This window comes from Mizuhopecten yessoensis, unplaced genomic scaffold (assembly GCF_002113885.1).
Source record: "Mizuhopecten yessoensis strain PY_sf001 unplaced genomic scaffold, ASM211388v2 scaffold11139, whole genome shotgun sequence".
In the NCBI taxonomy this organism is placed as follows: Eukaryota; Metazoa; Mollusca; class Bivalvia; order Pectinida; family Pectinidae; genus Mizuhopecten; species Mizuhopecten yessoensis.
The window spans coordinates 2,188,340-2,200,501 of record NW_018408899.1 but is presented as its reverse complement, the minus strand read 5'-3'; the positions used below and the strand labels follow the sequence as shown (position 1 = coordinate 2,200,501).

At 36.7% G+C, this 12,162-nt stretch overlaps 1 protein-coding gene across 1 annotated transcript in view; it reads left to right on the top strand.

Annotated features, from left to right (window-relative positions):
- The window catches only part of LOC110466623 (hillarin-like), a 38,215-nt gene that overhangs the window by 15,684 nt on the left and 10,369 nt on the right, over nt 1–12,162 (top strand). Inside the window, exons 2-3 of the mRNA XM_021523226.1 lie at nt 5,508–5,738; nt 11,428–11,649. Coding sequence (XP_021378901.1) covers nt 5,508–5,738; nt 11,428–11,649 — 453 coding nt within the window. The remainder of the gene's footprint in view (nt 1–5,507; nt 5,739–11,427; nt 11,650–12,162) is intronic.

The following is a 12,162-nucleotide window of genomic DNA, read 5'->3' as shown; positions in this document are numbered from 1 at the left end:
GATAATTTGAAAGGGACCTAATAAGCAAATGCCAGTGTCATTTGCATGTTCATTTCAAATTCCATATCAAATCAGTTCGCCTAAAAAGAGGAAATCAGTTTCTCTTCTGGAGACTTTTTTCTATCAAACACAGTTTTATATTCATAATTCTGAAGAGTTCGTGGCTGAATATCTACGATACCAAGGAAATGCTGTTTGTCGAACTGCTAAACGGTTATTCCCCTGGCTAACAATGTTTGTTAAACCAACAAGGGTTAACCTTTGGCTTCATTTGGTTTTTCCCAAGCTATCTAAGCCAAAGCCATATTTCTCTACATACCAATTGGGTAAAATCGTGGTTTAATTCTTCATTAATCTGACTGGCAGAACCCGCCGACCCTTTCCGCCTAGAAACACTAGCATTACCAGAACAGTCCCTAATGCATGCTGCACATCTTCCGAGGAATTTCATCGGCATCTTTCATGATGATTGGCACGCGACCTTGTCAAGGATTAACATTTCAGGGTCGGTACCTGCCTCGTTACAAGACCTAGACATTTCGATAGTTGTTCAGGGGTCGCCCTGACTCGCTGAAATATCTGCTATTTTACCATTAGGACTTTTTGTATATGCATGTTCAAGACAATATTTGAATCATCCAGGAATGGTATCTATACCCGTGTAACGGCCATCTTGTCAAGAATTCACCAACAAATTTCAAACGACCGTACACACTTCAGACGTGATTGCTTAGCTCCTGAATTCCATGAGAGGGTGGGCGAGGGAATGACAGTGGCCGACAAGTCACAAAATTAAAAAAATGTCCTTATACTTCTACAGGTTTATTAGACGTGGGGTTTGTTTTCCGAGTGTGACCCATTCAAGAGCTTGAGGATATTGAAGCAGGCTGAATATTTGTTTTTTGGGGGTTTTTCCGTTCCCACGTGTTGGGGACCACAGGGACCCGAGACTTTGTTACCATATGTATATTTGGACCTGTCACGATCATATGTGTGTAGAGTTTTATTTAGACGTGTTAAGGGTTTAGATCAACACTTGGTGAATTGGATTGTTTACCAATAGATGTTTTTAACCACTCTAATATTACTCTTCATAGATCAGGATAGGTGAAAATACCGACCGAAACAAATTCTCGTGTCCCTGTTGTTGGGGCCAGACACGTAAAGTTTTGTGTCACTTGACAGAATGATACACGTTCTCATGATTGCCCTCTGGTAACTGTCAACAGAAAAGTCTGTTTGTCGTAAAAATATACATACGAAAAAAGGGATACCAGCGAAAGATATCAAAAGAGAGCCTGACCATATTTAGAAGTATGAAACACCTTTCATATCTTTGATAGAGTGATCATGAGTAGGTAGCCTGTCAGTCCCCCTCCTCGAGTTCTCTGTCCTTTTGTCACTTAAGTGCCTGTCCTTTGGCCAGCTTTCCTCTGGTCAGTCAAACTGGTCACTATGTACTTGCGGCTTTTAGGACGTGTTACAGTAGTTATAAACAGGTCATCTGAAACGCAGGTTTCCAGAAGTTACAAGACCATAAGTGGTCGCTTAGGCAGGTTTGAATGAAATAAGTTATAAGCACACAGGTTGTCTCAAAGGCAGGTTTGACTGAAGTTGCAAGCACACAGGTGGCCCTTAGTCAGTATTGACTGAAGTTACAAATTATAAGCACACATGTTCATCGTTGTCTCCAAAGGCAGGTTTTTCTGAAGTCACAAGCCATTGACTAGCTCCAGACAGGTATAGGTGTAGACTGATTTCTGGATTTGTATTGACATCACCAGGGATACCAGTAAGGTTGTGTCTATAAATAGATTGGAATGTACTGATGTTTCACCCATGTAGACTAACTTGTACTTGAATATTGACCAATATTTGGAGTATTGTAATTGCTATTTGACCAATCACTTCAAGTATTTGGACAATGGAATAGCTGACCTATTTCTGCTACACAAAAGGTGTTTCAGCTAGAAGTGGGGATATCAGTCCACTGTTGACATACCTGTCAATAGCTATTGCAATTTAATTATGTTCAATTTAATTTTCATTGTATGAATTCATAGTCAGAAGTTTCACTAAATTTAATATTCAGTCATTCTAAATTATTTTGGCCACATTTCTGATTTTCACCTTTTTACATTGTAACCCTGAATTCAGTCCACCTCCTTGTAGAAGCTCTTCAAATGGAAATGCAATGTTTTGGCAGTGTCAACATATTTCCATTCACATGATTACAAACATATGAGGTAAAGATTGAGTGTCCGTTCTATAGACACAAGGTCATTGGTTTGATTCCCATGGCAACAAATTCTATAAACCAAAACCAGGGGTCACAACACAAAACAACATTGGGTTTATTAGATTGATCTAACTAAGCACTGAAAACTTATTTCTTCGGCATGATATTAGCTTTGAAAAAATAATTTATGAAAAAAACATACCTTGTTGGACTTTTATGAAAAATAATAGAGGTGAAATAAACAAAATATAATCAACATGAGTGTTCTGTGTGTAAAAATTCAGTTGGGCTGGACCGGGATTCGAACCCTCATGGACCTCAGATTGATATACTGTCTTTACATCTCTATCTAGACTTGTCTATGTGTCTTTACACCTCTAACTCAGCTTGTCTACGTGTCTTTACACCTCTAACTTGGCTTGTCTATGTGTCTTTACACCTCTAACTCAGCTTGTCTACGTGTCTTTACACCTCTATCTAGGCTTGTCTATGTGTCTTTACACCTCTATCTAGGCTTGTCTATGTGTCTTTACACCTCTATCTAGGCTTGTCTATGTCTTGTTGTAGTGTCTTGTCCTCCTTTCGTATAGGAGCTGTCCAGGGATCCTGGAGAGTGATTGGTATATCATATATGGATTAAAAAGTCATAAAAACCACTATTTGGGTTGGTCCATTAAAATTCACGATATGTATCCAATAAAACAGGAACAATGTCCCTCACCACATGCACATGTACACGGTACTCGGAGTCTGGAGATTTTAAAAGTTATTTACATTAGTATAAGATTTCTAAAAACTGGATCGTGGGCTGCTTGAATTGCTACACTACTTGCAGTGGCATAATGTCTTAAAAATGCTTAGACAGTTAAAAGCTAAAAGCTAGATATAGCCACTAAAAGCATTTAGAGAGCACTAAAGAGCACTATGTGTTTTTACACCTCTATCTAGGCTTGTCTATGTGTCTTTACACCTCTATCTAGGCTTGTCTACGTGTCTTTACACCTCTAACTCAGCTTGTCTACGTGTCTTTATGCCTCTAACTCAGCTTGTCTATGTGTATTTACACCTCTAACTCAGCTTGTCTATGTGTATTTACACCTCTAACTTGGCTTGTCTATGTGTCTTTAGGCCTCTAACTCAGCTTGTCTACGTGTCTTTATACCTCTAACTCAGCTTGTCTACGTGTCTTTATGCTTCTAACTCAGCCTGGTCTACGTGTCTTTATGCCTCTAACTCAGCTTGTCTACGTGTCTTTACACCTCTAACTCGGCTTGTCTATGTGTCTTTACACCTCTAACTTGGCTTGTCTACATGTCTTTATACCTCTATCTTGGCTTGTCTTTGTGTCTTTACACCTCTAACTCGGCTTGTCTTTGTGTCTTTACGCCTCTAACTTGGCTTGTCTACTGTCTTTACACCTCTAACTATAGGCCTGTCTTCATGTCTTTATACACCTCTAACTCGGCTTGTCTACATGTCTTTCCTATCTAACTTAGCTGAATGTCTTGTACAAAGGCACAACTAGAGTGTTTTAGACAGGGAATCGTACACAAATTATATTCAACAGGTTAAACGATTTATTTATATGTATACAAGGACAAGTCTATTCTGTTTATTAAATCGTGAAGTTAAATTTTACAATGAGCATTTGTCTGACAGAGGTAGAGGTCAGTTCATAAAATCAAAGGGGGTACTTTATTCTTTATTCCCACTCAAGTAAGGCACCCAAACAGTTGAAGAATCACATGAATTTTCTACTGTATAGCATTGAATAGTTTTTTCATCGTTAAAATGTTTTCTTCTTTTATATCTATATTAGTTTATTGAGTTTTGACAATTACGCTTGAAATTCAATTCTCAATAATAATTAAATGCAGTGGTGCAGGTGTATAGAATTAACACAGCATGTTTTCTCACAGATATAAAAGTTCCAGATATATCCAAGGAAAAACGTCTTGCTCTTTTCTCTCGTAATTTTCAATGGAACCATATTTGCATACAGTAATTCAAGGTTTGCCTTTATAATTTAAAATATTTTTTTAAAAAAAATGACCAAGTTGGGCTATATGTCAATTTCAAAATTACAGATGTAGATTTTACACCATTAATTTAAAACACTGTTAACCTTGTTTGCCTACTAAATGACACAAATCACAGGAACCTGAGAATTAAGACATATATGGTAGTCTTCTTCTGCCCTGTATGTCAGTGTTGTGATTGTTTATTCGGCTATTGTGTAGGCTGTTGGCAATCATACAAATCTATGATGGCAGCCATGGTACTTTTTGTACTTGTCAAAACATAGTGTTTACGAGACTGCATAAAATGTCAACAACAGGTTCGATAAACTTTTTGAAAAACACTGTATAGTTTCAATTTGATATTTTTTAGTTAAGGAACAATGGGTTAGGTAACTATTTTGTGTATTTTTGTATACAAAATATTGGTTTTCATTTTCAACATGCAGTACGTACTACCCCATAGAGTGCCCCATCAATATCTATAATATCATCTGCTTAATTAGGTTTTGTCTTGCATTTCCCAGGGTCAGTCTGTTATATAGAGATGACCGTGCATGTTTGTAGGGGTTTATTGTAGATTATGAGCCCTGGTCTTGGAGTACAAGTTTCCTAATACAATGGCACATACCTTTACAAAATACCTATAGTCATATATACACACGTAAATACCTGCACAGCATGCCTGTATATATGTGTGTCATATAATTCCCGGGTTATTTGGTTCAGTTTGCACCAGCTTTACATACCTAATCAATTGTACCTGTTCATAATATACCATGAAGATCCCGCCCCCTCCCCCCTACTCCCAACATGCACTTTGGGTGTAGAAGGCCTAGGGTAGGATCGGGGGTGGGGAAGGCTGGGGAGGTGGGTTATATGTTGATTATGGGGGTTACAGATGAAGTTTTGGCCCAGTATACTTTTGTGTGATGTGTTGAGGTGTAAGCTACTTAATTAAGAGTCTGCAGACTGGGAGCATGGAGAGTAAGATGGGAATCCAAGAGTTGGGAGGGAAGGAGACCAAGAGGCAAGGGAAGTAGGGACCTTGTCCAATCTCTCCTTATTAATTATCATAGCTTTCATATAAATACACATGTGTTGCTTATTGACTGTCAAAAGTCAACAGCTATATTGCAGTTGGTAACTAAAACTGAAAATTAAATAAATATTTACCTGGATTTTGTAGATACTTGTTTATTTCATTGTCATTTACCTGTATATTTCATTGTCATTTACCTGTATTTCAGTACAAGAAGCGTAAGGATGTGTTGCTGCATGCCCAGAAGCGACTGGAGGAGGAACATCGTAAGGAAGAAGATGAGCTACTGGAGCAGATCACCCAGAACCGTCGCCAAGAGATACGCAAGATCTCAGACGAACTCAATATGGAGTGGCAAGTCAAGCTTAAGGATCTTACGGAGAAATTTGAACGTGAAATGGACAAGAAGAAAAAGAAAATCAAAGACAGTGAAAAAAAGGTAAATTTTATATAAAAAAAAAAGTATCCAACTAAAATGTCATAACCTTGACCTTGAAGCCATTGGTGCAAGGTCATATATAATTGGGAAATGGAACATATGCTTCTTTATTAACTTTTATTGTACTTTTGATATAAACAACATATTGAATCACCCTTTAGAAGTCTGAAAAGTGGTCTCTTAATGCAGGTGGTTTCCTAACTCATTAACCCTTAAAGACACATTTGAACTCTTCCAATTCAAAGGTTGGAATAGTTCATTATCAGATTTCAGGGGTGAATGAGTTAATACAGGTTATTTTCACCATGAAATCACTACAACAATTACAGGGAACATTAAAAGTGGTATCTTAACACAGGTGGTGTCCTATTATAGAGGTGGTCATGTGAGCAGGACTGACTACATGTTTGGTTTCACATAGCAATGCAAGTGGAGCAGTGCTAAGATAACTGCTGATACAGTAACTAGATTAGTTCATATTTATCGTTTTTACAAATGGAACAAAGAACACTGTATTTGCACATTTACAAAATATTTTTGACAGGTAATTGAACATGATATTTACATTGAGCAGGATATAAACAATCCTTTATAATCACCCACAAACAAGTTCTGTAAACTGTGATGTAATGGCCATGTAAATACATGTTTGATCATTTAATTCTTACATGTGCCAGAAAATCAGGAAATTAAAACAAACTCTGATCTTAATCTGCCTGGAAATGAATAATCCCCGGCTGTCTGTACAAGTACTCCCCTGACTGTTAAAATCAATGTCCTGTTTTCCTAGTAAAGCACTTTGTGGTTATCTAATCGGTAGTGGGAGTGGAGTGAGTGGAATATGACCAGGAGTGTGAGTTTACAAGATTTTTGCAGTTGTTTATTTATTCTACCACACAAATGTCTAAATTAAAATGTAAAATATCATATTTAGTCTGAAGCAGAGTACACAAACTCATCTAGAGGAGATCAAGGGCAATTCAAGATAAGTAACTTTCAGGGCCTGATCCACAATTTTAAGGTATGGGAATGGGGGTAGGGGTCATACCAACGAAGGGAAGCCATGGCACCGATTCTGGTTAACTTTTCTTGTTGAATACATTTTTTGTGTATTTTGAGATGGCCTCCTTTCCTTGAAATTTTCATCGTTGAGGTACCAAGTCAATGATAAACTGTTTAGTTAATTTTCTTGCAATAATGTGAAAAAAAATCAAATTTTGAAATGTAAAAAATTGCAAGAGCAGATAGCAAGCCTGAACCTACTCTCACCTCCTCAATTAAACCCATCCATTGTACAAATGAAAATTAATTTACACAGGTAGTCTCTTGTTGGGGGCCTGATTCAGCAGCTTTTGGCAAGTAAACTGACATTGGCTCATCACGGCTCATCCCCAAAAGATCACGGACATGACTACATAACTCCCGATAGTCAGTGTGGCTCCATCATTGCTAATGAAGGGTTTCTCATTCAGTATTGATGACCAAGCTAGCTGGCTGGATACACAAACACTCGTGGAGGGAAATTAAATTTATCTATTGGAATCGTCTAAAGATCAACAAAAGGATATCGTAAATCAATAATATATAAATTAAGAAAACAAATTATAAAATTCAATATATATATAGTATTCATTTGGGGGTTTAGTAATTAATTTTGTTTTTTAAATATCTCATTTAAGACAACTTCCCTCCCCACCCATTCTATTACTCCCGTTTAATTACTGTATGGCAGGACATTTAACTGCAGTTTTGACTTGAGCTTAATTGTTTTGCCCTCTATAATGATAACATGGTAAACATAATGGCCAAAACAGCATACCATATATAGTAATAGTATGTAAAAGGTGAAATACAGCATACCATATATAGTGATAGTATGTAAAAGGTGAAAGACAGCATACCATATATAGTAATAGAATGTAAAAGGGGAAATACAGCATACCATATATAGTGATAGTATGTAAAAGGTGAAAGACAGCATACCATATATAGTAATAGAATGTAAAAGGGGAAATACAGCATACCATATATAGTGATAGTATGTAAAAGGTGAAATACAGCATTCCATATATAGTAATAGTATGTAAGAGGTGAAATACAGCATACCATATATAGTAATAGTATGTAAAAGGTGAAATAAACACTGGGTTAAGACAAATTTTACTGGTGATAGAAAATGGAGGTGTACAGTAGGATGTAGCTATTATAAAGTTTCACTGTTTGTAACAGTACTGTAGATATTGATCTTACTGTGGTATCATATGTACATGTACTATCATTGGTTACTACTTGAACTTAGACAAAAGCAACATCATCTTCAGGCAGACTATTAATGAGATCATTGAATTGATGTCACGTCCTGGCTACCTCACTCCCAGGTGCAGACATTCTAACGTGAGAAAAAACTTGATATCCATCCCAAAGACAAAGTTATTACAGGTTTATTTTTCAGAATTCAATTCCTGAGTATCAATATTGAAACTCTTCACAACCAAAAACATGGGGTAACCTTGATAAAAAAACACAGTTTGGACTGTTAACTGGTATGGCAGCTAGAATTTACTCCATCCTGTTAAGTATACATGTATAGATAAACACAACAGAACACAGGGACATGGAAAATGGGCCAAACAAGACTTACTTCTTAACTATTCATACAGTATCTGACCAGCAACACACCCATGATCGATTATATTGCGAACATCTCATTTTTTTTCTTCAAAATTATGAAAATATTTTCTGGGACCTCTAATGTGGCCTTATCCAGAATAGAAATTATTACATGAAGACACTAATTAAAGTGAGGAGGGAGATTATTTGCCAGCAGGGGACTATTTGCAATCAAATACGGTCATGTTGTTCCTGTGGACAAGGCGTTGTTTACCTTAGAGAAACGTCTTTTAATTGAGCATTCATGCATTACACAGGTAGAAATGCGTACATATTCAAACACCGCAGGTATGGAAATACAGAGATCATTCTTAATTTAGGAAGATTCTATATTTAGCTTCCTGAAGGTTACAAATTCCGATGATCTGAAAGCTAGCAGAGCTGTAAGTTAGAATACTATATATAGCCATGACTAATGAGAGATGGGAGTTATACAACCGTGATGTTGGCATGGATGTAACATCTTGTAATCAGGTAGGGTAGATAACTCTGAAATGATTGACAGATCATACAATTGCTGAGTATAAAGAGATGAATGCACATATGCTTCCAGGATGGCCTTGGGGACTGCCCCACCCTTGGAGACTTAACCCCTGGGTCATAACTTTGAAATGGTTAAGATCCCCACCCCAAAACTATATATACAATTGTTGGGCATAAAGAGACGAATGCAGTCATGATATTAGAATTGACCACAGGGACTGCCCCCCCCTTGCAGACTTAACCCCTGGGTCATAACTTTGAAACGGTTGAGATCCCCACCCCAAAACTATATAAACAAATGCTGGGCAAAAAGAGACAAATGCAGTCATGATATTAGAATTGATCCTGGGGTCTGGCCACAACCCTAGGGACCTAGTTTCTGAGTCACAGCTTGGAAACAGTTGAGATCCCCACCCCATAACCATACATAAAATTGCTGGGCATGAAAAATCTAATACAGATATGCTAAAAGGATTTGCCTTGTGGTCTGGCATATTCCCTTGGATCTCATTTGGAGAATATTTTGCGATGATTGCTTAGATATCCAGGTGAGCGATACAGGCCCTCTGGGCCTCTTGTAATATAAATGTGATTACATATATATTCATATTTCCTAAGATTTTTAGAAAGTTCCATATAGAGATCAGTTGTTACGCATGTTATTAAATTTTTATTTGATATTGATTATAGTTAATGGAAATGTTTTATAATGCTGTTCAAATATCTCTGAATAAAGTCATTAATATAAAGTTGTATGTGTCATATTGACACATGTGGTCAATGGATTAAAGTTTGTGCAGTTATAGAATCTCATGTGAGATTGTATGAAGTGGTTGAAAGCCCTTGAACATATGGAGGCTAAACAATTTTGAAATGATGTTGTATTGGCTTGAGTTAGTTTGCCGAGATTGTGTTTACTGATAGAGTTGTGCTTTGGGGGATTTTATCATTACTTTTGAAAACAGGTTACAATACGAGATCTTACTTTGTCTGCATCTATTTTCAGCCTTGTGTGTTTTATATAGCAAGGTGCTGGATTTCTATGTAAGATTTAGGCCAATAAATTTAAACTGCCATTTTCAGTGTTGAATGACTGGATTATATACATTTAGGTAAAATCAGTCGACATCTCTTACACAACAAAATACATACATGCTTACTGTCTTTGTGACAGAGACCCACTACCTACACACCCACTCTCCTTGTAATAAGGAATTAATATGCCTACATTTACATTATGTCTTTGTAAAAGATATTTTCTTCTAACAGACTGTTCAGAAAGATTCAGATATTTTTTAGATTTTATGTTGAATACTCACCCTGTTTCACTGATAATGAGGCTAAATGTTTTGGTAATGATTAAGCCTTCCTTCCTTTTACATATACAACCATTTATAGAGTCTATCATATGTGGAATATCAATATCCCACATACCTACATAATGATTTACTCATTTTCTCCCATCTCTACACAAACTATGCAAATGTGAAGGGCGAAATTAATGCTGGGTGAATATGGGTTTTATCAGTTAATTGACTGGGCAAACAAATTGTGATTTTTATCGTATTTTACCGGTGATAAGCCCATGCCTGGTAATAAGCCCACCCCCTTCATGCCATCCACTTATAGGTATCCTCGATATCCAGCGGTAAAAAGCTCACTTTCGATCTATACACCCCTGGAATATGCCATAGCAAAATCAAAAGCTCAGTGTGCGCCACCTTGTGGACGAGACGAGAATACTAGTTTGTTTGATCTTTTGATGTACATCAAAAGTATCTCGCGGTCACATAAAGGTAAAATTTTCTAGCTTTGAAGTCGGCATCGCTCCTTTGTAATCTTCAAAGAACAAGCATCAGCCTTTTGATTGGTCAGGATTTTTTACCTGACACCAATCAAATAGCTAGCCAGGTGCCTTCAATTTTGCTATGACATATTCCAGGGGTGCAGAGAACGAAAGTGAGCGTAACCCCTGGATATCGAGGATGCTTAAATGGTCGGTGTATACGCAGTCATCAACATATGATAACATGTACACATATAGATACACATGTACATATAAGGGTCATATAAAGAAGGAAGCCCTTTTTTACTAGAGGAAAAATAGTCCAATATATAAATATCCACTTATGCCCCTTTCTAAGGACTATCCTTCCTCAGCTTGTTACAGAAAATAAATATGGCACATTTGTTGGTCATAATGTCGGTGTTGAAGATTTATAGCTTTGCAGTCTACAGGTTGCTTGATTTGTCTTATCCTCGTGAAAAATCAATTAATTTTAAATTAATAACGCCACATCAAAGAAATATTATATTATAATATTATGATATTATATATTAGTAAGGTGATTTAGCAGGTATGTTATAAAAATTGTTTAATAAAAGAATTGTACATTTCTTCTCTTCCTTTTCAGCAGTTTTACACAGATGTGACAGTTAATATTTATTTTCATGTGTAATTCATATTTTTTCTATCAAATCACTTTTGCATTAAGTTGAACTGTATGGTTACAAAAAAAAGTACTTTTTCTTCCAGCAAATGACATTGCACTTTGAAAACCAGAGAAAAGACCTGGAAGTTATCATCAACGAGAAGAGAAGCAAAAAGCGCGAGTCCATGACGATGAGAATTCGAGAGAAGGAACAGAAAGTCACGTCAACTATGGTGGCCCGACAGAGCAAACAGATGCTGGAGTTTTTGGCTTCAAAAAAAGAGGAAATCAAACAGGAGATTGTGGAAGAGATCGCACAGGAAACAGTAGGTTCATAAATAGTTCCCACAAAACTTTTCTTTCAGCTGGATGGAAAATTTTCTAGCCAACATAGTAACAAGCAAATAAATGTAAATGGATCTGCACTGTGATGGAAGTTTTCAGATATCTATTTCTGTAGTAATTTTTGATATTTCACTAGCAGATATTATTTCTGAAAGTCCCTGCAATGTGAAATGGGTGAACATGATGAAATGGGTGGACACGATGAAACGGGTGAACACGATGAAATGGGTGGACACGATGAAATGTGTGGACACGATGAAATGTGTGGACACGATGAAATGGGTGAACACGATGAAATGGGTGATGAAGTGGGTGACCACGATGAACTGAAACTGGAATCATCAAAGTCATGCTTAAAAAGTCATGATAAAAAAAAACTTTGTTTAAAAATTTATCTGAGATTAGCATAATCAATAAAATTTACTGTAAAATAAGTCTTATTTTGGACCTACTTATACTCAAATGCTGTATGTGGTTATCAACAAAATCCTATT